Genomic DNA, 25246 nt, shown 5'->3' on the forward strand with positions numbered 1-25246 from the left:
ATAGTAACTAAATTAGAGACCATTTTAGAGACTAAATTTTTATTTTATTTTTAAATTAGTTTATATTATTGTTAAATAGTTTCTAAATTGGTATCTAATTATTTAGATTCTAAATTTGGTAGAAAAACTTTTGTAGCTAATTAGATACCAATTTAGAAACCATTTAACAATAATAGAAACTAATTTAGAAACCAAAAGTATTTTTAGTTTCTAAAATCACTACAAGAAAATCATGAAATAGAAACCAATTATAGAGACAAAAAATAATTAGATGTTATACTAACTAAATTAAAGACAATTTTAGAAACTAAAAAAAAAATAGTTTCTAAATTAGTTTCTAGTATTGTTAAATGGTTTCTGAATTGATATCTAATTAGCTATCAAGGTTTTAAAAATTAGATATCAATTTAGAAACTAGTTTGTAAATTTTATTAAGAATAAAAACTATTTTATATACCAATAATTTTTTAATTTATACAATAGTATCTAACTTAGTCATTATAGTAACTAATTATTTTTAGTCTCTAAAATTGATTTTTGTTTAATGATTTTCTTGTAGTAAATCATCTTCAAATTCTTAAAAAGCGATGAATGTTCCGATGTGAAGGAAATGACAATAAGAAATAACAGATTCATATCATCATTCATAAGCTCTCAACAACCATCTCGAGATTAGGAGGCTAATGTATTGTCTGATATCAAGATGGTTTCAGTCACCTAAAACAACATCACTTTGTATTAGCTATATAAAGAAGATTACATGCATAATCACGAATTTGGACACTAATTAGACATTGAAATGAATAAATTAGATTGACCTAGGCTCCTCTATTTAAAAGATTTGTCAAAATTCTATAAATGGTTGATGATTTTAGATAAATTATTTATTAATCGCACATCTATTAGTTCCACTTATTCTTCGCTAACTTGACCATTATAGTGTTTTTTTTAATCACACCCTTCTCAATAAATAAAAAAGTAGATTCCAAAACAAAATCCACTATGCATTGGTTGGTGTGTGTAACTTCATGCCTTTTTTTGTCTTGATAACTTAAATTTTTTAGTTTTTGTGTTTCTCAAAAATGTTCCTTATTTACTTCTATTTCGTGTAAGTAATCTTTAAGCACTTGTTACTTTGTATCGTAAGATTGATACTAGTTTCATTTTAAACAAATCCTTGTTAAAAACTGAGTTGTAAATCAAATGATTTTCTAAAGTCGATTATTTCCATACATACCGAACGCCTTATACTCAATGAATCTTTTCTTATAAACGAAGAACCTGATACTGAGATAATACCAGAAGAAATTTCATTTTGTTTCTGTTTCTGAAGCTTCTCGATCGAAGTTTATTTAGTGTTTCTACCTTGAAACTATTTTCATCAAAACCTCTCATCATCCTGCCTGATTATTATTTGCTATTGAAATTGATTATGATCAAATCACCAAACATAACAGAGGAGAACGATAGTGTCCTAACTGTACAACCCGTGCAAAAAAATACCGTCCTAACTGTACAACCCGTGCAAAAAAATACCTTAATTACACACGATTAATCATAGGTAATCAAATCATTATTTTTATGTGTGACATTATTAAAGCCATCATGAAAAACTTGTATTAAAAAAAAATTACTTTAAATATGCAAATTACATCGCAAACTATGTTAACATAACCATGCACTTATATTAAATCACACCTCAATTTAAAGACAGATCCACTCAGAGAAGAAGACTTGGATGATCCTAAAATACTTTGCATTGCAAATATTTTTTTTAACACAATATCATTCGAGCAAAAAACAATATATGTGACTAAAAACTAAATCACAAATGAAACAACCACCACAAAATGGAGCAGTGAAACAATATTTTCCTTTTTTTCCTAACTTCTGAAATTGATATTCTGAGTAATTTATACAACTCTCAATTTAACAAACATCTTAATAAAAGATTAAAAGAATCAATCGAACAATAAGGGCTCTTTAATGATATCCGTTTCCAGCAGTCCATTGACTTGCACTTAGCTTTGAGTATACTCAATTTTGTTTTGTACTTTTCCCAATTCTTTATCGTAAAGATGGCAATCATCCAAAAGTTAAGGATAGAAAGGAAAAAAAAAGAGAACAAATATATATTTTTTAACTTATAAAACAAATACATTAAAATGAATATAAGCAAAGACCCTCATGGATTATGAACAAAATGAATGCAGTGTAAACAATTGAATATAAAGTCATGTTGGAGCAATTTACCACCATCTTCTGAAGCACTTTTATATTTTGCATGCAAACTTGTGCACATACTCACAAATATAGAGACAGAGAAACAGAGAACTAATTTGGTGTTTCACCGGCAGGTCCAGGTCGTGCAGCCAGCAAAGGTTGAAGAGCTTTGACTACAATGCTCATGTTTGGTCTGAAATCAGCTTCATATTGCACACAAAGTGCAGCAACAGCAGCCATCTGTAATTAACCAAGTATGAATATTGTTCTTAAATTGATCTTTTATCGTGAAGGACAGTTGTCCAGGATTTCTGTAGTTCCTATGAAAATTCTCAGGGAAAGAATATTGTGCAAGGTTCCTACATTTTATATTTGTATATTTTCCTCTGTGCAAGGTTCCTTTAACTAGTATTAAAATTGAGATTATAAACAACACAAAATTACTGCCTCCAATGATAGAACATTTTAGATTCAAAGTTTGGTCTTCTGCATATTTAGTATTTACTACCTAAACAAAATATAGAATTCAGATGCTACCTCTAGTGAGCTGCTTTACATAGTTTTCCAGTTCATATGCATACAATTTCATAATATATAAGCAATAGAATATTTTCAAGGACATCAATACGACATTAGCAAGGAAATGAAAAAAAAAGTAAATTGTGAAGAAAAGTATACTAAATGACAGTAAGCACCTTAGCAACAGCTTTGGGTGGGTATTCTCCTCCTAGTCTTGTATCAACACACTGCCTGACTTTATCCTCACTGAGTTTTGGTGTAGCCTGAAACAACATATATCCATTGCTGTCATCAGTGTCAGTAGCTAGGATTTTAGAGTCAACAATAGACAGCAATAAAAAGGTTTATTTTCTCCTTTTTGGATTGTATTAGAGGAGGGGTAAAGATAAGATATAGATTAAATTAGTACCCTAGTAACAAAGGTTTATTTTCTCCTCCTTTTGATTGGAGTGTATTTGAGGAGGGATAAAGATAAGATATAGATTAAATTAGTACCCAAGTAACCAGACTTTGCTGTCCACGTGGCAGTGTATGATCAACAGGTTTCCTTCCAGTCAGAAGTTCCAGAAGGACAACGCCAAAACTGTATACATCGCTCTTTGCATTCAATTGTCCAGTCATTGCATATCTGCATCCACAATATTATACAGATAGTAATTCAGCAGTCTGTCAGAGAGGCCAAGGTGCCAGATATAATAAAAATTTGTTTCTAAACATTGATTGATACTATGATAAAGAGACAAAATTTATAGGAATTGTTAACGTCTGTCTAGTGACAGAAAGGAAATTGATTAGTTTGTAATCATGTCTTACTCTGGTGCATGATAACCAAAGGTTCCAAGGACACGAGTAGAATGAAGACGCGCAGCCATGTCCGGAGCTTGATTTGATAAATCAAAATCTGCAATTTTAGCAACATCATCATCAAAGATTAACACATTGCTTGACTTGATGTCCCGGTGGATAATGTGGGGATCAGCCTTCTCGTGCAAGTATTCAAGTCCTCTTGCAGCCCCTACAGCAATCTTTACTCTTTGTGCCCATGACAAAACTGGACCAGGCTGTGCACCTTTAACACCTTTTCTGCCTGCATGAACAATGACAATTGTGAGAACATTTATATATAATAAAGATACAGACTTGACTAAAATCTCTCAAGTTGTAATACTGCCAGTGAAGGCAACAAAAAGAAAATAAAACAATGTCAAAAGCCATGGTCTCCTCTCCTCAGTTCTTCTAACAGAAAAAATTTCAACTTAGCCATTTATCGATGTTAGTATTTTTCTAATTTGAACAAAGAAAAACTATTTACCATGTAAAATATCATGAAGAGATCCATTAGATGCAAACTCATAAGCAAGAATACGGGAGCTTCCATCAATGCAGTACCCAAGCAACCGAACAAAATTTTCATGCTTCAGCCTTGATACCATTGAAACCTAAAAGTTTAAAAATAAGAGGGTTAATGGAAATTGAGCAACTTAATGACCTGACAAAAATGTATTAAACCAAGAATGCCATATACATACCTGGGCTAAAAATTCCTCATCAGGCTGTTTACTGGCATCCAACTTCTTGATTGCGGCAGCCTGCTCACTTTTAAGAACACCATAATATACTCTTCCATATGACCCCTCTCCAATCAGAGCATCTTGACCAAAGTTATCTGTAACATCTTTTAGTTCATCTGCTGGTATATTTGGAACTTCAATGGGCTGAGCTTTAACCGGCTGAGTGCCCTGCTTTGCAGTTTCAGAAGCATGATAATTTCCATCATTTCCTGCATAATAGAATTTATCACAATAACTTTGTCAAATTCAATTTTCATGTAAAATAACAACATCAAACAAATTAAACCCTAAACCCTAAAATCACTCGAAGATGCCAGAATGCTTAGAATAGCAAACTAAACATATATCATCCCTGATGAATTGCTCTAGCATTGTATGAGCCAAATTACCTGCTGGGTTTTTTACTACATAGGGTCCTCCACTTTCAGCAGACTTCTGGAGTTCATCCTCCTCACAACAGCTGAAACAACTCATGATTCTTTCTCACTGAAATATTTATTAGCCCATTAAATCACACTAAATAACAGTTAATTTTTAATCTTGTATTTAAAAAAATGCATCGATAAAGATGTCCACATCCCGGTGACAATTGCAATTTTCATCAATTCGAAAGGAAAGAAGGAAGGAAATAGTGCTGTTAGGTGTAGTGTCTGTCCATTTACAATGATTTCTATTTTGAAGTATTTCAGCATAGCTTCATTTCATTTGCATGATATGGAAATTTGAATACACGCAATGCTTTCACTCATTTCATTCATATCAATTAAAAAGCGCAATATAACATTGTCTAACTCTAACAAATACCATCAAATAGAAAACTGAAATATTATATACGAAATTATTCGCACAATTTCATCATCCTTCAACAACAAATGATGTGTAAAAACTTCAAAGAGGTGAAATCAGCGTTTGCGTCCAGTCCACTATGATAAGCTCAACGTTTTTGTTAGCAAAATCTCAATCGATACAGAAGCTAAGCGGAAACGGATCGAAACAGTTTCCGCCAATCAGAGCAAAGTGCAACTAAAGCCCATGCTATCAGTCACAGATCAGTGAAACGCAGAACAAGTTAAAACTGCCGAAATCAAATTTTGCCAGAAATATTAAAAAAAAACGTTCATCCAGAAAAGGATAACCGATCGCAAATTTGAAAATAAGACGGAGAAATTGTCTTCACGAAGTGACATTGAATAGTGTGATAGATCGATGAATACCTGAAACGAAATAAGATGACAAAATAGCGGAATTAAGAGTGTAGAGGCGCGGAGAGTGACGGTGCAAGGGGAGGATCTCGCAAAGGAGGCGCAGGATAAGCAGGGAGCAGTGCGTAGGATAAAAGAGTGGAAGAAGTTCTTGACTCGCTTTGAATTGGAATTATGGTTGTTGTGCTGCGTTACAGAGTTACAAGTTTATTATTAGTTACAGGGTTTATTTGTTTTTATTATATATTCTCTAAAATACAACTAAGTATCATGATTCATCAAGTATTTAAATACCATTAATTCAGCCTCTTTTACGTCTTCTGCACCGACCCTGCTACCCAGACTTGACTTCCGAGGTATAAACATTACACATACCACTAAGTCTCGCCCTCACCGTGTTTCAGTCAACATTAAGAACAAAACACATTGAATTTTTTTTAATTTCAAAATATCTTTATAAGTTACTTTTTTATTTACTTAAATAAATATATAATACAGCAAATAATAATATTTTCCTTTTTTATCACGAACAAATTTTTCTTGAACCATTTTCATCTATATGTATATTTTAAAAAAATGCATTGGTTATATATATAAAGACCCTCTCAATGTAATTATGTTTAGACAAGTTCTTCAATCATTTTCATAGTTGAAAAGTAAGTTGTTTTCTCTAGAAGAAATAGTTATGAGAAAATTTATTTAAACATAATGTAAATTAATTAAACCATTAAAACTTCATAAATACATCAAAATTTCATAATTAAATCATTATAATTATTAAAAAGATCTTGTGCTCTCACCGGGAATTTTTAAGGTTATAATATTTTAGAAAGTAAGTTTGGTACATAATCTTTTCAATGTTATAAGTTAGTAATTATTTGTCATAGTGACTGCTAACGCGTGTTTAATGTGTTCAAAATCGCTTTTGACAAACAATAGCATTGGATTGGTTTATGAATATAATATGTGTTTGTCTGATTAATTTATTTGTGGAGATATATCTTAATGTATTTACGATTTCTTATTCTTAATTGAGTAAAAGAATTTAAGTTGGGAAACAAAATCAGCTGAGACATGGTCTAATTCATGACTTTGGCCATATTAAGAAAGATATTAGCCGAGACTAATTGACAATTCATAGCAGAAAAATCAGAAATAGTGTGGAATGGTGAATAGTCGTTGAGTTCGTCAATAATGAGTGGGTAGAGTCACAATGAAAGAACTAAAGAAGCACAGCTCCTGCTGGAAAAAGAAACAATTTTATAGTTTTATGTGTCCCACTGACGCGCTTTTATTTTGTATGATAGTTAAGTCACCAATTTCCTTTCTTTTGGAAAGCAGTGTAGACAATTTCCTCCCTCCTGTACAATAGTGTGGACAAATAGAAAATATGATTCACAACTTTTGATTTGTTCTAATAATCTTTAAATTCCTAGTCCAGTAAGGATACTGTTCTCTCCTATGTGGAAATGACTCTTATCTTTTTTACCCAATTAATTTTCTTATATTATTCATAAAGATGTATTTGTTTATAATTCTGGTTTGAATACATCTTCTTTATTATTTATTGTTGAACTTATTGACTGATATATCAAGAGAATTATTGTATAATATTAAGAGAATTATTGATTGATATCTATTAATACATAAATCATATTCGATTATAAACGGTAATTCAATAATTCTCTATCAATATATAATAACATTAAAGATATTTGCAATTATAATGAACTTGTGATTCCTACTATCTTGATTATGTTGTGACCGTGATGATTAGCACAGTCACCAACCCAGTTTCACCACCTTTCAATCTTGATATGCAAAGTACAAGAAGGCTTACAAAGTTCAAGGAATCAAGATGATTAACTTGACCATAGGATAGTTCAACTTCTTCTTGTATAAATTTTCATAATCTTGATGATCAAAACTTAATTATTTTAATTATAAATAAATAAAAGTTTTATGGATTTTTTGTTTTGTTTTGATTAGTATTTTGAATAAATTTTCAATTTAAATATATTAACATAATTTTGAATATAAAAAGAAAAAAACAAAAATGTATAACTTAAATTTATTCTTTTTAAAACATTAATGAAACAAGTTTGACTCCTAAAATGAAAAAAAAAATCTAGATATTGTGTTAAAAAAAAATTAAATATAAAAAAGAAAGAGCTTGTTTTTTCTTAAAATATGATCATAACTACTAAAAAATAATTAGGCTCTAATTCCATTCTGAAAAAATTTAATAAAAGAACATTTAGGTGTAACATAATAGTAAATAAAAATTAACATAAACATGAGGTATAAGAGATTTATATAATGAGTGATTTTGAACCCAAATACCTCTATTCATTTCGTTATTCAGTTGTTTCTAATAACTACATTATGTTTATTTTATATGTATATGAAGGAATCATCAAGCATTGGTTATTTAGAAAGGTTCATTGGATACATCTTTATTATTAGATCATTAGTTTTGATTGGCAAATAAATTATTGATATTAAGATAATCATTGATGGATTAAAGACATAATTGATTGATATTTGTTAATAATACATAATAACAAAGATATTTATAATTATCACTCGGATTCCATTAACCACAATACTTGCATAGTCTTACCCGTCCCTAACACTGGTAATTAGAAGGGATACCTAACTCTGGGTTTAGATTTGAATCAACATATTCATTAAAAAGTCTGTCAAAAAATATGATGTTTATTTACCCATAAAATATTAGTTTGACTGGACTATTCCAATCAAAATTTACCATGATAACCATCACTGAAATTTGTTTGCCAAATATTTAAGATTGAAAGGCAGTTATAGAATAAAACAAAAATTATTATTTTGAAGACAACATTGTCTTATCCATTTTGTCCCATTATAATTCATAGGTAGAAGACTATACCAAGTCTTGGTTGCAGCTGAAGCAATTGTAGTCTTGATAATGTGGCTTTTATTATATTTCAATGAGTTACCCTAATTAAAAAAAAAAAGGAAACAAATATAATATCGACTTAGACAAAAAGGAAATAGATGGATTAGTGTTTGGTCTAACTTTAAAATTTCCACAATTCTCTAATGGCCAGGTTTAGGAGGGTTGGGCAAGTTATACATATCACATATAAATGACAATTAAGTTTAGTAAATCAATTAACAATGGAAACGAATAATGTGATGGTGTGTTTTAATAAAATGAAATCTAGATAAGACCATGTAAGAAATTTAAAATAGATTCACAAACACTATCGATTATTTTCAAACAATAACTAGATATTGTGTCTATCAATCATGCTGAAGCAAAGCAATTATTGGTTAATAATGCAGAAAATGTTCTGCTGGAAGATTTTGGTTTCTTCAACCAAATTACGCTGATGGAAGATGAAAGGAATCGAATCCGTCACCTGTTGTCAGGAAACATTGCAACGTGATGAATATCTCAGGAATCAAAAATTAAGGTATTGAGCTAGACATGTTGAAGCAATAATATTGTTGCAGTTAAAGTACTGGTTAAACAAAATGAATAAAACAAAGAGTGTCACCTGGAAGGGATCCAAAACAGAGTCATGCATGTTGCGAGATGAATTCGTCACGGAATTGGTATCTTAATTAAAGAGACAAAGCTAAAAAGATGGAGCAAAAATTCCAAATTTTCGTGTCTGTGTCAGCATTACGTTGTCTTGTAGTTGGAGCAAATTGGGTTGCTCTGTGTTATTTGGCAGATTGTAGTTATGGTGTGTGGTCTGGTTTATTTAGAGTAAAACTACAGGATTTTTGTGACTAAACTAAGTTAATGGCAAAAGCTAAGCAACTAATGGGTAATATGTGTTTGATTTTATTTGTTTCACTCCTATTATTGCCAATATGCAGCAGAAAAAATATTAAAAAATGGTTGAAAGGAACAATGGAGAATATTTACGCGGTTTTGGTTGGATTTGTGGGCTCTCAAGAGATCGAAAATGTTAACTTTTCCATGTAATGGAAATGGAAAAAGTATGTTAGTTGGACATTGTAAAAGAACCAGTTTACAAATAGTTGTGTGATTTGTTCTGTCTCTCAATATGAGATTCATATTTTAGTTAACAAAACATATTTTTCTTTTCAATTATAATTTAATACAGCTGCTGAACATATTAGTACTAAAGTATTACTTACTAAATCAATAATTAGTACTAAATATTACTGTCTCTTATGTGTTCCATCCATTATTTCCAATGCTGTTACTCTTAAAACTAATTGTGTGGATTACTATTTTATTCTTCCAAATTTGTAATAACTGCTTTTAATATAATATTATAACATAATGTTATTTAAAAATTATACATTGTCGATCTTTTTATATATACTAAACAGTTGCGTTTATGCACATGACAATTAAAAAAAATCATTATAGTAGAATTAATTTAAACATATATTACTAAAATTTATAAAATAACTTTTTTTAACAATTTTTATAATGTTATAATTATATAATATGAACATCTGTAAATTTTCATCCAAATAAATGGTTGGAGATTAGAACATTTCATTATATATATAAGTGGGTGCAAATTTCACCTCATTAGTCGCTTTTACGGAATTAAGTTAGGCTTAAAATTCATTTTATAATATAAATAGTAAAATTATAATCAGATATGTATGAAAAATAGTTATAAAATATTTTATTTTTAAAAAAAAATTATAATTATAATTATGTAATAATAATACTTTTAATTTTGATAGACGGTATTTTAGGATAAAAAAATTAAAGAGTTAGTTAATGTATATAAAGATATACAGAATAAAACTGATAAAAAAAGTGTACACTAAACTATACTTACAAATTGTAATCTTATTATTAATTGTTACAGATACATTTTAACTAATTTAGTATTAGTTTAGTTCTTTGCTTTTTCAGTTCATGTAGTTTACAATTTTAAATATTTGAGTTTTTCATTTTCTCTCCTCCTTAGTTCACAATTATTCTTCAATCCCTTAGGTTTTGTCTTATTTTATTTATTTTTTATGCAAATTTATATTTGAAAGGTGATTAAATTCTTGAAATAGGTGATAACAAATATCAAACTATGTTAGATGATACTTTCTTCAAGTTGTTTTCTTTTATTGATTCATTTTTAAATTCAATTATTGATTAAGATTTTCTTTTTCTTTTTGAATATACAAATTGATTGGTTTTGTGTCTTCTTTATTAAGCAAAGAATTTAAATTTGGGTTTCATGCATTCAAAGTTGAAGATAACTTGATTATGGTTTTGTTTGATATTTCACATTTCTTGAATGTAATTTTCTTCTAATTATTGCAATTCCTTTTAATTTGTACATTTACATTTTAGTTTATGCATTGAATTTCTTTTAACTTTAGTTTATTTCAATTGCAATTTTAATTCCAGTTATGTTATGTTTTCTCCTCTAAATTTTTCTAGTTTTAGTTTATTGTATAAACTATTTTTAGATATAAGTATCTCAAAAAGAAGTTTGACCTAGTCCAAAAACTCCAGGATAAAGCTAAGATATGAGAGGAAGCGTCCAAGCAAAGGGTTGCCCGTGGATACAACACCAAAGTCAAGATGAGATCCTTCGAAAAGGAGATCTAGTGTGGAGGTTAGCTCCAAATTGGGAAGGATCGTTTCACGTTCAGAAAAGCTTAAGCAATGGAGCATACTGGTTAGAACACCTGAGCAACAAAGAGATATCGAGAACCTATAATTTATTTCAATTGAAGCAATGCAAAGGTGGTGTACTTTTTCCTACCACCAATATATTTCCCTAAAGAGTGTTTTATACTCCCAATATTATATTACAAAATTTTATCCCTTTTTATAAGGATTTTCAAATTTATATACACAAAAAGATAAAAGATTTTTAATTTTTTCTCTACTAACTCCTCAGCTTATCAATGTTGAGATCCATTACTTGTAACCTCTACTCATGTGTAAAACACAATCATTATAGCTTTTAAAAAAACAACCATAAACAAAAAAAATGGATAAACTAGTATTTTTAAAACTTTCAATTCAATTCTTTAACTGTTGTTTATTCAAGAATATCCTCATATATCTCAGTTTACATCACAACACATCAATCATCACACTTCATCAAATTTATGTACTAAAAAGGCAAGTATCCATAAATATCTAGTGTTTAACATGAATCATGTTAGAAATCTACTCACACCAACACATAGACATTCAACTCTACTTCCATAAGACCAGTGTATTAAAATAGAACTCAGAGACCTACTCATGTCATATTATCATATTCTCATTACAATATAATCTCCCCTTCAAGAAATTCATCGTCACATGACACGAGCAAATCCATATGATCTACTCTAATAAGTTCTTTAAAATCTCAAATTTAGTCATATGAACCTTCTTTGATATTCTTCATATATATGATTCCAATATATCAGTAGAGTGAGGATTATCTCTTTCACATGGTTCTCACAAATAAATACACTCCCCTAAAAATCTTAACACAATATTTTCTTTCCTGAAAATCGTATGTAGTGATCACACTTTCACTTGATTCATCAATCATTTCACACATCATACATCCATTAAAGATAAAATATTTAACTTATAGATATAAAAATAAACATTCATTAAAATTAAAAAAAAATTACACAATTATTAAAAAAACAAAATCAAAAGAAGTTTTTTTTAGCTTGAGCAAAAATTGGTCTCTTTTGAGCGAAATTTTTTTCGCTTGAGTGAAAATGAGACGAAGAGCATGTTCAATTCCAATATTATTTTCGCTTGAGCGAGAATCCTCTGGCTTGGGCAAAAATAGACCCAAGAGTTCTCGCTCAAGTGAAAATGGGCCCGAAACAAAGTGAATTTTACTGTTACATTCTAGATTGAGCGAGGATCTTTCGCTTAAGCGAAAATCTCTCACTTGACCAAAAATATCAGAAGAAACTTTATAAAATTTATTATTTTTCAAGTGTTCTTTAAAAAATAAATACCCAAATATATATTTTCACAAAACATACAAGATTAAAATGATATCACTTTGCTCAAAATTGGAGAGTTACTCTTCTTGAACTTTTATGCCAACCTATATACCAATACATTTATAATTCTAAACCAGATTCATTCAAATTCAATTTCAAACTCAAACAACCACACTTCAAATGATTCATAGTACAATTCAAACATATTCAAGAATTTCATCTCGTCAAAATCAACATGTAATTTACATAATCAACAAAATCTACCATCTCTATAATTTTACATCCAATATCAATCAAAACACTCTAATTTACTCAACAACAAACACTGCAAGAAAAGATGAAGTTTGTGACCACATCACCTTCACATCGAAATCTTCTAACCTATGATTCTATTGAAAAGTAAAACGAGCTTCTCTTACCTCATTAGAAGTACGCGTGCCCACTAAGAGATCTAAAATACAGTGATAACGTAACATGCACCATAGAGTCATGATCAATGGTTCAAACATATCATTAGGACTTAGAGACTCATCCTAAAGTCTCGGGTACCTCATGCAAAGAAAATCTATCGAAGTAAATAGGAAAACATAAAACTAATTCAAAGGAAAAAGAATATAATTGAACTTACTCTAATTAAAATTTTGATTGACAATTTTGTTCTATTCACTGCTAGTAATCTAGTGGCGGCCTCTGATTGTCAGTCTTATAAAAGATGAGGTTGGAAATTTAAAAAGAAGACAAATGAGAAAAAGAAAACTTTTCTAGAGAGATGGTGATTATATTAAAAATGAAAAATGAATAACTGATTTTTTTATTTATATATACTTTTTACTTTAATAATAAAATATTCATGTGTCATTTTAATTATACTATTACTATTCTAAAACTATTTTTTAGGTCCTTACATTTTTGCTAAAGTGGAAATAGAATGAAAATTCAAACTTTGCTTTTGGCCTATTTTTCTTAATAGAATTGAAAACCAACCTTCCTTTCAATCATATTTTCGCTTAAACCAAGTGAATGATTGTTTACTTGAACAAAAGTAGAATTGCAACTCAATCCAACTCTCCGCTAGATTTTCACGAGCGAATTTTTGTTCAAATCAAAAAAGAAATAAAATTTTCTTCTTTCATTGTCTTTTTAGTGAATTGTATGTGAATGTTTATTATAAATATAAATAAATATTAATTTATATATTTAATTGATTTATTATTTTGTTTAAAGATAAAAAATAATGTAGAAATTTCCAACTCATTTTTTTACTCTTTTTTATTCTAAATAACTTATTTTTACTTTCTAATTATAGTAGAGAGAAAGATAAAAAAAAGAGTATGAAGAGATAAAAATAGAACCAATATATACAACAACTACCCAACAAAAAATAAAGAATCTTGTTGAAAAGAAAGAAAAAATATACTATATAATTTAATTTCTTTTAAATATTTATTAATTTTAATTTTAGCTACTGATACATCGTACGAAGATTTCTATCAGATATAATTAATATAATCATAATCAATCATCATTTCCAATCTTTTTAAATTAGGCGGCGGTCATTAAAATAATTGACACATTACTTCAAGACTTAATTGTAGTCAAACCAGTATTAATAAAATTATGGCTATACTATATAAATGGTAATTTAACTTTTTTGCATTTTATTCACTTTGTTTTCTTTTTAAATTTAAATTTAGTTTATTATGAAAGCAGATCATTTTCTTTTCAGTTTAAATTTAATTCTGTTAATATTTTAAATTAACCTTTTAATTCATTCTCCACCTTTCTCCTTGGTCCCTCTTTTTTTTTTCTCTACTTCTCTCACTACACCTAATCTCTTTTTCTTCCTCTCCCACCTAACCACAAACAAAAAATAATTATAGGCAATAGGATGGGGTTAAAATAATAATAATAATAATAAATAAATAAATAAATAAATATCAAATCCTATTTAACATAAGAACTTTATAACAAAATTAAATGCATAATGCATATCACTTTATAAATCAAAAGTATTATTTCAGCCTTTAATAAGAAATTGATTTCAATCTCTTTCATAATATAAAATTTAGTTGTCAAACTCATGTAACTAAAGTTATACTTTGATATGAAATTTAAATTAGGGTTCTTAATTGTGTCAAATAAAAGCGGGTTTTTTCTTACAAAGAGAATTGATTGATTGAATGAATAAACAAATAAACAGTGGAGAGGGAAAAAAGTCTTGTAAGAATTGGATAAATTTAATGATTGGATAATCAATGACTGACATAGGTTACTGATTAATCTAGTTGACTTTATCTAAAATATATATTATATTTGTCTAATATTTTTATAAATCCAATCCTAATTTAAATATTTATTAAAATAAAGTATTAATAAATGAAAATAATAAAGAAAATTCACGGCACTATGATTTTATAATTTAAATTTCTAAACATCATTAAGATAAAGTAATTAATATGCAAAATAAAGTTTTTAATATCAATACAAATCCATAAATAGAAATTGAATAAAATAAATTTAATATTTTAATTGAATTATCAACTTTTTTCAATTAACTCAATAGATTAAGATGTCTTCATCCAGGTCAAATATATTTTCAGTTTGAATAACAACTCGACCTTGTCTATCTATTAAATCCGAGTTTTACAAGTATGATTTAAGATTTAAAGATATAAATTGTTTTTTTTTTTAAACAAGAAAACAAACTAAATAAAAAATAAAAATAAATTATCATTTGTATAATTTAGTCAAAAACTGTTTTACAATTAAAACTACATAAACTAATATTTAAAAATATAAGATCATAAAAATTAAAACAAAATTATGTAATATTTCAGGTTTATTTTTATTTTTTGAGAAAAAACATTATTTTGTTAAGTTTATTTTTTCTATTGTTTGCTAATTTGACGGTTATTTCATTATTTGACAGATTCTTAGTTGTGGTTTATTTTGAATTTATATTATATACCTGGTTGGTTCATTAAGTTTCAAAACATAAATAATTTGAATTTGAATTTGATTTTTAAACTTTAAATTTTAATATTTTGTATCAATAAAAGCGTTTCATTTTAATTTTAATAAATTAATTTATAGTTGTCATTGATTTAAAAAGTTTTATCTCTTTCATTATTTTATATTTAATACAGTATACTGTTTATTAACTTTCAAGCAAAATAATGCTCCTTAATAAGAAAAATCTAAATCCAATAGATATTATTAGTAAATAAATAATCTATTATTTTCCTGTTTTTTTTATTTGTATGTTTTAAAAAGAATATATTATTGTATAATAAATAGAATGTTTATTTAGTAAAAAGAATTTTTCACTCAAATTTTAAAATATTCAAACAATATCAAATTAGCTGTCTAAAATTGATTTTAAATAATTTTGGCTACAGGTAAAATATTTATACTGAATTTCGTCATTATATTATTTTATAATAAAAACATTTAAACATAAATTACTCTACATCAAAATTAATTTTAATCCAGTTTTATTCAAAAACAATTTTATTAAAGTTCGTCTGAAAACAATTTAAAACTTTAACCACGACTCCTAGAAAATAAATATATGTAATTAAAAACAACACTAAAATAATTACAAACCTTTACAGAATTATTTAAATAGGAAAGAAAGAAAGAAATATAAAACATTATCTTCGCCTCCAACTTATAAAAAACCATTTAAAAGAATGGATGATATTAGAAGGGACGTGGAAAAGTTTCTCCTTTTCTCGCTAAATATACGAAAAAGAAATAAAGTTTCCAGTTCCACATTATTCATTGAAAGAAATCTCAACTAGGGAAAAAGATAGGCAATACATTTGCATGTGCTAGTAAGGAATTTTTTTGTATCATTAATTAAATATTAATTGAATATATGAGATAAATTTGATGTGATAATATATTTCATAATTTTTGTATTATAGAGTGTTAGTATTTAAACAGTTATGAAAATTGGTATGTGTTGAGTAATGAGCATCGATAATGTGAAAGAGGATAATAATGGTAAGATAATTAAGAGTTAGAGACAGCGCATAATGGTAGGAGTGTGATTAAAATTGCATTAGAGAAATAATGAGAAAGGGGGCGAAAGAGTGTCACACGTGGTGGGCATGTGGTGATGATAGGGAAAAAAGTGTTGCAGAGGAGTGGAAGAATGTGACGTTTACTTAACGAAGATGAACGGCGTGGATCTGGTGCAGAGGGTGCAGGGTTAGGAAAGGAAAGGCATCTTTTGTTAATGTTTTTGGGTCCTCCTTCCATAACGTAAAGAGCGAGGGACACGCAGAGTGTGCAACTGGCCCTACCACTATGTGGCTGGTGGGGTGTACTGTTCCCAATCCCACCACCATTTATTAATTTATTAATAACAATAATAATAATAATAATTATTATTATTATTATTTTCTTTTCTTAGAATATCTATGTACCTTCTCATAGTGGAAAATAATAAAAAAGAAATAAAATTCACATTCACATCGCCATCATCATCAACAGCAGCAGCAGCAACACCGTTTCCGTCCACAGAACCTGTTCGCCATTCGCGTGCTCACTTACTGACATCCACTCGCTGCCGATCTGCGTTGCTTCTCCCGCCAAACCTAAGACGTACCGGTACGATATTTCTCTTTGCTTAATCATCAATTTGTTCTTCAATTATACTTGATAGCCTTTTTTATTGTTTTAATTTTTCTTCCTGGTGAGTTTTAAGATAAACCTTTTCTTTTGTTGAAGATAGGAAGGGGGAGGTTGTTGCTTGGTACTTGAGCTGAGCAAGGTCTCTGTGGTTGACTTGGGGAAATTGGAAGTCTTGGTGGTCATGCTGATTGTGCTTAATTGGAACCATGGTTGCGTCGGGTTACTATTTTTGGGACTGTTGGGGTGGAAGCAAGGTTAAGTGGTTGTGATTCCGTGTGGTTAATTTCGTACTGTGACTGAATTAAGTTGTGGATTTTGGTGTTTGGAGTTTTTGGTTGTGACCATGGAGGCTAGATTTGGTGCGGAAGCTTATCATCTTTTTGGTGTGGGTGCTTCCTCGGATTTGAGGGGTGTGGGGAAGAGGTCCTCGGAGTGGGATTTGAATGATTGGAGATGGGATGGCGATCTGTTCATCGCAAGCCGGTTGAATCCAGTGCCAGCGGATGGTGTGGGAGTGGGACAGCAATTTTTCCCTCTAGGGTCTGGGATCCCGGTGGCCGGAGGTCCCTCCAACAGTTCTTCATGCTCTGAGGAAGTAGATCCTAGGGATCCCATGGGGAGCAAGGAAGGGGACAAGAAAAGGAGAGTTATTGTGCTGGAGGATGATGGTTTGAATGAGGAAACGGGTACTCTTAGTTTAAAGCTTGGTGGGCATGCTTCTGCAGTGGTGGATAGGGAAGTTGCGAGCTGGGATGGTATGAATGGGAAGAAGAGTAGAGTATCTGGAAGTACTTCAAATCGAGCTGTTTGTCAGGTGGAGGACTGCAGTGCTGATCTAAGCAAAGCTAAGGATTATCACAGACGACATAAAGTTTGTGAGATGCACTCCAAGGCCAGTAGGGCACTTGTCGGAAATGCAATGCAGAGATTCTGTCAACAATGTAGCAGGTAATTTTCCGTTCTTTTTTTATTGGTTTCAGCTTTTGCTGTAGTTGATCAGTTCGAATTTGTTTAACTTATTTACAGTTAGTGTAAAGGGAATAAATGGTATTAATTACGATATGAAGATGTAGCAAATCATGAAAATTGTAAAGTATATCTGAATACAGCTGAATATCACAATAAGTATCTTTTGGCAGTCCTTCAAACAACCGTTCGTTATTTATTTTTATGCTAGCATATAATTTTATGGCACTCTATCAACAGGTTTCACATGCTTCAAGAGTTTGATGAGGGAAAGAGAAGCTGCAGAAGACGCTTGGCAGGACATAATAAACGAAGAAGGAAAACGAATCATGAACCTGTTCCTAATGGAAGTTCATTAAATGATGATCAGACTAGTAGCTATCTGTTGATAAGTTTATTGAAGATACTTTCAAATATGCATTGTGAGTATTTCTTTAAATCCTTATCTCTGTATCTAGCGCCCAAAGCATTTGATTTCATGTAATATGCTTGATTATTTTATATATGCATTGCTTGATTCTTGTCTCTCTAGTTTGAAAAGATGAAGGTTATTGATATATATATATATATATATATATATATATATATATAATATCTTAGCTTTCTAGAAGAAGAATGTCTAGCAGGTTAGGAGAGGGCAACAAAAATGGTTTGAGCTTGATTTTTATCTTTACCTAGTAAGCCCTTATCTCAAGATTAGTTTCAACTAATAAGAATTTGTAAGTATCTTGATGGACAACATGTGGGACAAATGTTTTTCAATTTTTGCATTTTTTGTCAATTAAACTTCCTGTTGCTGTTGGTGATGCACTGGAAGGTTGTCCAAAAGCCTTGCTCTTCCTACTTGTGACAACATCTACTTATGGTAATTACCATATGAAATCTATTTTTAGTGCCTTAATTGCTGGGCAAGCTCAATTATCTTTCTGTTCTCTCAACTTTGCTGATGAGAAAGTGATAAAAAATCTAAATTAGCACTCTGACCTGGTGATTATTTGCTATTTGACTTTTTTCTCTGATGCGTCTTTGTTTTATAGGCATAGGTTTTAGGCTTTGTTAAAAGCCTGATTATGTTCACTACTGATTAATATCTCCACATTGCAGTAGAAATTCCAAATGGTATTAAGTTGTTTAGTCAAATAATTTGTCACGGCTTTATATTGTGAATTGTGAGTAGCTATAACAATACTAAGTCTGTGTTCATTGCTGATTAAGTAATATGTACGGGGAACTTAATGGAATCAGTAATTAAATAAGCTTTATTGGTCTGTCTTATTGTTGAAGTTTTCTAAAACTAACATGAATTATGCCCATTTCTTTGTCAAGTTGGCATGAAGAGACCAACTATTGGCCTCTCCGAAGGAGGATACAGGAGTTAGGTTACTATATTTGTGGATGGTTACTGAAAATGATAAAGTTTCAAGGCTATCTAATAATTTTTGTCCTCCTTCATTGAAGAATAAGTATTTTTGGGGGATGATTTTACAATATTTGCTTATGCAATAGTGTCAATCTTATGTGATGTTATGATTATGATCTCATTAGACTAATTATTTTAAGCACTTATTTATTGCAGCATATGGTTAGTCTGGCATTTGGGATCCTTTAGTTTTATGACATCTAATTGTGTTTGCTTAATAAAAATATTCACGTCTATTTTTCTGATCTGTATTTCTGCTACAACTGAGAATTTTTTGGGGAATGGAGAATTGAATTTTTAATTGAATTATAGCTGACAGGTCAGATCAGACTACAGATCAGGATCTACTAACTCATATTCTGAGGAGTCTTGCTAGTCAGAATGGCGAGCAAGGGGGTAAGAACATTTCTAACCTTTTGCGAGAACCAGAGAATTTGTTGATAGAAGGCGATTCATCAAGGAAGTCAGAGATGGTGTCAACTTTATTCTCCAATGGTTCTCAAGGTTCTCCAACTGTTACAAGACAGCATGAAGCTGTGTCCATGGCTAAACTGCAGCAACAAGTTATGCATGCACATGATGCTAGGGCCTCTGAACAGCAAATTACATCTTCTATAAAGCCCAGCATGTCAAACAGTCCTCCGGCATACTCAGAAGCCAGAGACAGTACTTCTGGACAGATCAAGATGAATAATTTTGATTTAAATGACATATATATTGACTCAGATGATGGTATGGAAGATCTAGAAAGATTGCCTGTCTCAGCAAATCTTGTTACTAGCTCTCTTGATTACCCATGGGCACAACAAGATTCTCATCACTCAAGTCCACCTCAAACAAGTGGAAATTCTGATTCGGCTTCTGCCCAGTCTCCTTCTAGTTCCAGTGGAGAAGCTCAGGTTTGTTTTTCTTGTTGCATTATTTTGAATTGGCTAATCTACTGTTTACTTGTGCTTTTTTTCACTGTCCTTACAGAAAAAAAATGACAATTCATTCCCATAATTATGTGATTTTGAATAGAAAGGATAGAAATTACCATGTAAATGAATTGTATATTAAGGACTTAAGGAAGTGTGTGGTCTTGGTTCATAGACTTTTGATGCCACCTTGACATGTGGTGCCAGCTTGGTGATAAAATTATAGAAAAGTGAACTGCTTAAATTAACCAAGAAGTAACATGGCTCAAGACCTTTGATTGGTAAGAGTGGCTGGGGGCAGGAGTGGGGGGCAATTGAGTTCAGGTTGTCGGTTTGTATTTGTTTTGGAGGGTTTCTTTTTTCTAGAGCTGGTGAAGGGATGGTAAGAGTTGGTGGGAATAGCTAAATACACTAGTAAAGAAATATCTAAATTCCCCTTTTTCACTTAGGTTGTTGAAAAAATTCCTCTTTCTTTTGTATTTAACTTATTATTGTTGTTGCCATTTATTTAACGGTTAATTTTTTTTTTTCCGATCATTCAGAGTCGTACAGATCGAATTGTTTTTAAGCTCTTTGGTAAAGAGCCCAATGATTTTCCTCTTGTACTTAGAGCACAGGTACTTTATGCTTTCCAAAGTCTCTGAGTAAGTGCTATTATTGTCTTTTATTTGAAATTTAATAACACTGAGGGTTTCAATTGCCAGATTCTTGACTGGTTATCTCACAGTCCTACTGATATGGAGAGCTACATTCGGCCTGGTTGTATTGTTTTGACCATTTATCTACGTCAGGCTGAGGCTTTGTGGGAGGAAGTAAGCCTTTTTCTTCTAAAACTATTTATACGGGGTTTTATATTTTAACTGGGGACACTCTTGACCTTGTATGCTTCGTCCCTCTTTTGCAGCTTTGCTATGATCTGACTTCCAGTTTGAATAGGCTGTTGGATGTCTCAGATGACACTTTTTGGAGAAATGGATGGGTTCACATCAGGGTGCAGCACCAGATGGCCTTCATTTTTAATGGTCTCTTGCCATGTCTTGTTGTTTTTGTCATTGTTGTTAGGGGATCAAGATAACAGGAGTCAGATTTATTTTTTCAGTAATCAAGTTTATTATATGTGTAAAAGTTTCAACTTGCTGTGACATATATGTTAAACACTTTTGTCTATATTTAACTTGTGTCTTAACCAGATATATAACTTTAGGTGGTGGATTGCTTTGAGCATTCTTAGTTTTATGGTGCTTCTAATGCTGTCTACAGTCTACATTGTTGTCATGTGGTTTATGTATGAAACTATATCATTCAGGAATAACAGTATTTATACGTCATTATGACTAATTAGTTATCTTGCTGCAATTTTTCATGCTGCAGGTCAAGTTGTCATAGATACCTCCTTACCCTTCAGAAGTAACAACTATAGCAAGATTTTGACTGTTAGTCCAATTGCTGTACCAGCATCAAAGAGAGCTCAGTTTTCTGTTAAGGGTGTCAACCTTATGTGCCCTGCCACTAGGTAATCTCTATTGCTTTGTGAATTGTCAATCATTTGCATGGTTTACGTACTATCTGAGTTCCAGGACATTGTTTAAATATATCTATGTTTTTTTTTGAACTATCATGTTATATGACCCTTAAACCTACCATCAGGTTAATGTGTGCTGTAGAAGGGAAATATGTGGTCTGTGAAGATGCTCATATGTCAATGGATCAGTGTGCCAAAGAGCCTGATGAACTTCAGTGCATCCAGTTTTCATGTTCTGTCCCTGTGATGAATGGACGAGGATTTATTGAGGTGCTTTTCTTCATTCTCCCAAATTATCAACCCTAAAAAGTAGGGATGGACAGTAGTTTATCCATGAAGAAGAAAAACATATTTATATATTACCTTGTTTTTACTTTTATTTTATGACACACTTTCACTCACACTGGTTTCTGTTTCCTAACTCTGATAGTTGAATCTTATTGACATTAGCATATATATATATATATATATATATATTTACTAGTGTGTCATTTTTAACGTAAGATAGGCAATGATGTACTAATTCTATGTGGCTGAGCTTTATTTTTTATACTTTTGTTTTTGCTAGATTGAGGACCAGAGTTTGAGTAGCAGCTTTTTTCCTTTCATTGTTGTGGAGGAGGAGGATGTTTGCTCAGAAATCTGTACACTTGAGCCTCTTCTAGAAATAAGTGAAACTGACCCAGATATTGAAGGGACTGGAAAAGTTAAAGCCAAAAATCAAGCCATGGATTTTATTCATGAAATGGGCTGGCTTCTTCACAGAAGCCAGTTGAAATTAAGGATGGTTCACTTGAACTCTAGCGTTGAACTCTATCCACTGAAACGGTTTAAGTGGCTTATGGAGTTTTCCATGGATCATGATTGGTGTGCAGCAGTGAAAAAACTTCTAAATCTACTGCTTGATGGAACTGTAAATATAGGAGATCACCCTTCCCTGTATCTTGCACTTTCAGAGATGGGTCTCCTTCACAAAGCTGTAAGGAGAAATAGCAAGCAGTTAGTGGAGTTGCTTTTGGGATATGTTCCTGAGAATGTTTCAGATGAACTAGAACCTGAAGTCAAGGCTCTAGTTGATGGAGAGAACAAGACCTTCTTGTTTAGACCTGATGTTGTTGGTCCTGCTGGTTTGACACCACTCCATATAGCAGCTGGGAAAGATGGTTCCGAGGATGTGCTCGATGCTTTAACTAATGATCCTTGCATGGTAAGTTTCTGCTACATCAAATTATATATCAGTGAGGATTGACTTTTACTATGTTGGAGATTACTTCAGTTTTATTTGGACCACCTCCATCGCATTTAATTCTTGCACATTCTGTATCCAAATACTGCATTTAGATGTTACAGTATTTGAATTTTTGTCACCATTGCATACTCTGCATTTTTTAATTTTTTTTGGGCATCATTAACCTGTGTTTTCCGAAAACAAACAATCTGTGTAACTGGTTACCAACAGAACTACTTACACCAACAATATTGTCTGACTTTGAATGAGCTGAAACCTTGATAGAAATAACCTTTTTTACGATTTTATGCCTTGCTGGAAATCTGGAGCTTAATGTTTTCAGGTTAGTTAATATGGAGTTTTTAATACAGGTTGGAATTGAAGCATGGAAAAATGCTCGTGACAGCACAGGCTCTACACCTGAGGATTATGCACGTTTACGTGGTCATTATGCTTACATTCACTTGGTGCAGAAGAAAATTAACAAGAGACATGGAGCAGCTCATGTGGTGGTTGAGATTCCAAGTAACACGACAGAGAGCAATACAAACCAGAAGCAGAATGAGGCATCCTCTAGCTTTGAGATTGGAAAGCCTGCAGTAAGGCTTAGCCAAAGGCCTTGTAAACTCTGTGACAGTAAAATGTTCTGCAGAACCGCAGTAGGGAAGTCTATGGTATACAGACCTGCAATGCTCTCAATGGTAGCCATAGCTGCAGTCTGTGTCTGTGTGGCCCTTCTGTTTAAGAGCTCTCCCGAAGTAATATGTATGTTCCGACCCTTCAGATGGGAAACGTTGGACTTTGGAACAAGCTAAGGTTCATTAACTTGCAACTCAATAAAACTTGATAGGTAATGTAAGGATTCGTTCATATACTGAATGACTGAGATTTCCTGTAGGATTGGTTCTTTGTATTAGCTAAACTGTGCAATATTGTTTACGTATTTGTTGTCATTAAATTGTCATGTTTGTACAATGTATGTAGATGCAACTCTACTTCAAACTTTATTTGATAGGATTATTTTAGTGTAATACTTGTGTGGAATATTACACCCGCCTTTGATTAAACGACGAGTTCGTATAAATGATAATTATATTGAAGTATCGAATGCCTAGGGTTATAGCGTGTTTGGATTTGTTTAAATTATAAGAGAAAATTTCCCAAAAATATGTCCTAAATTACAAAATAAATCAACTTTTAAAAAAGTTATGGTCTTTAAGATTCAGTTAATATATAATTCAATATGTTCTGATAGTCAAATAACTACAAGCAAGATTTTGAGGAATAATCTCTGAGAATTGGGACAAAGGTATCCGTCCTTGCTGAAAAGAACTAGTTAGTTAATGAAGGTTACTACTAGAAAACAGTTTCCAAAATGATTTTCACAAACAGTTGTGTTGGATAATTAAAATGTAAAAGTTAAAATGCTCAACACTTAGGTCTCCTTTATAATTTTGCTAATCACATTTAATTACTAGTATATTTTCACATCTAGCCTATACTTATAATAAATATATAAATTTACTTTTTACTATTTCTTATATTTACTTGGGAGATAAATATATAAATGATCAATGAATCTAGATTTGGGTCTTCTGATTATATTGTTGACTCTTATGATGTGTGACATGCTAGATTAGAACATGTAAATTCTTCATATGTTATTAAATTTCAATTATTAGGATTAATTAACAAGCATGACAAACAAAGTAGAAAATGTGATATATATGTAGAATCTAAAATAATGAAGAAAACATGTCATTTTATAGAACATCAAACTGAATATCTAAGATTAATTTTATAGAGCATTTGATATGTTTTTAACATATAAGATGAGATAGAAGTAGAAAATCAATTAAATAGAAAAAATAAAAGGACTGGATCATATATAAGTGGTGAATATGTTTTATTTAATGATTATTGTGTTAGAGAATGTATTATTCATGAAGTAACCTCATTGTATGTACCTGAATCTAATGGAGTAGTTAAAAGGAAAAATATGACTCTTAAATAAATTATGAATGATATGCTTATTAGTTTTAATGCTCCTGATAATCTTTGAGGGGGTGAAACACTTCTT

General features: G+C 30.8%; 2 protein-coding genes across 4 annotated transcripts; one reads left to right on the forward strand and one right to left on the reverse strand.

Moving 5' to 3' along the window:
• Positions 1-1967: 1967 nt before the first annotated feature.
• LOC137830169 (pto-interacting protein 1-like) lies at positions 1968-5889 on the reverse strand. Of its 2 annotated transcripts, XM_068637344.1 has the most exons (9): positions 5810-5889; positions 5528-5701; positions 4703-4799; positions 4272-4522; positions 4055-4181; positions 3556-3829; positions 3238-3370; positions 2919-3005; positions 1968-2463 (listed from the first exon to the last, which is right to left on the reverse strand). In XM_068637344.1, the coding sequence occupies exons 3-9, from the start codon at positions 4785-4787 to the stop codon at positions 2335-2337; spliced, it is 1086 nt and encodes a 361-aa protein (XP_068493445.1). In that variant the 5' UTR covers positions 4788-4799; positions 5528-5701; positions 5810-5889; the 3' UTR covers positions 1968-2334. The 2 variants fall into 2 exon arrangements, with proteins under 2 accessions (XP_068493445.1, XP_068493444.1); XM_068637343.1 differs by lacking the exon at positions 5810-5889 and having other exon boundaries at positions 5528-5719.
• A 10976-nt stretch (positions 5890-16865) lies between these two features.
• Positions 16866-24197, forward strand: LOC137830171 (squamosa promoter-binding-like protein 1). Of its 2 annotated transcripts, none has more exons than XM_068637345.1 (11): positions 16866-17089; positions 17214-18061; positions 18320-18501; positions 19812-20398; positions 20959-21033; positions 21121-21228; positions 21321-21438; positions 21788-21929; positions 22064-22208; positions 22507-23145; positions 23538-24197. In XM_068637345.1, the coding sequence occupies exons 2-11, from the start codon at positions 17457-17459 to the stop codon at positions 23979-23981; spliced, it is 3045 nt and encodes a 1014-aa protein (XP_068493446.1). In that variant the 5' UTR covers positions 16866-17089; positions 17214-17456; the 3' UTR covers positions 23982-24197. The 2 variants fall into 2 exon arrangements, with proteins under 2 accessions (XP_068493446.1, XP_068493447.1); XM_068637346.1 differs by having other exon boundaries at positions 16906-17089; positions 17210-18061.
• The last annotated feature ends 1049 nt before the right edge of the window (positions 24198-25246 follow it).

Source organism: Phaseolus vulgaris, chromosome 7, assembly GCF_000499845.2.
Source record: "Phaseolus vulgaris cultivar G19833 chromosome 7, P. vulgaris v2.0, whole genome shotgun sequence".
Classification (NCBI taxonomy): Eukaryota; Viridiplantae; Streptophyta; class Magnoliopsida; order Fabales; family Fabaceae; genus Phaseolus; species Phaseolus vulgaris.

Coding starts and splice junctions, on each gene's coding strand:
- LOC137830169 (XM_068637344.1), bottom strand. CDS start 4,787: ATGAGTTGTTTCAGCTGTTGTGAGGAGGATGAACTCCAGAAGTCTGCT. Junction 4,523..4,702: donor TGTAGTAAAAAACCCAGCAG/GTAATTTGGCTC, acceptor TCTATTATGCAG/GAAATGATGGAAATTATCAT. Junction 3,830..4,054: donor TCTTCATGATATTTTACATG/GTAAATAGTTTT, acceptor TTGTTCATGCAG/GCAGAAAAGGTGTTAAAGGT.
- LOC137830171 (XM_068637345.1), top strand. CDS start 17,457: ATGGAGGCTAGATTTGGTGCGGAAGCTTATCATCTTTTTGGTGTGGGT. Junction 21,229..21,320: donor CTGAGGCTTTGTGGGAGGAA/GTAAGCCTTTTT, acceptor CCTCTTTTGCAG/CTTTGCTATGATCTGACTTC. Junction 21,439..21,787: donor GATGGCCTTCATTTTTAATG/GTCTCTTGCCAT, acceptor TTCATGCTGCAG/GTCAAGTTGTCATAGATACC.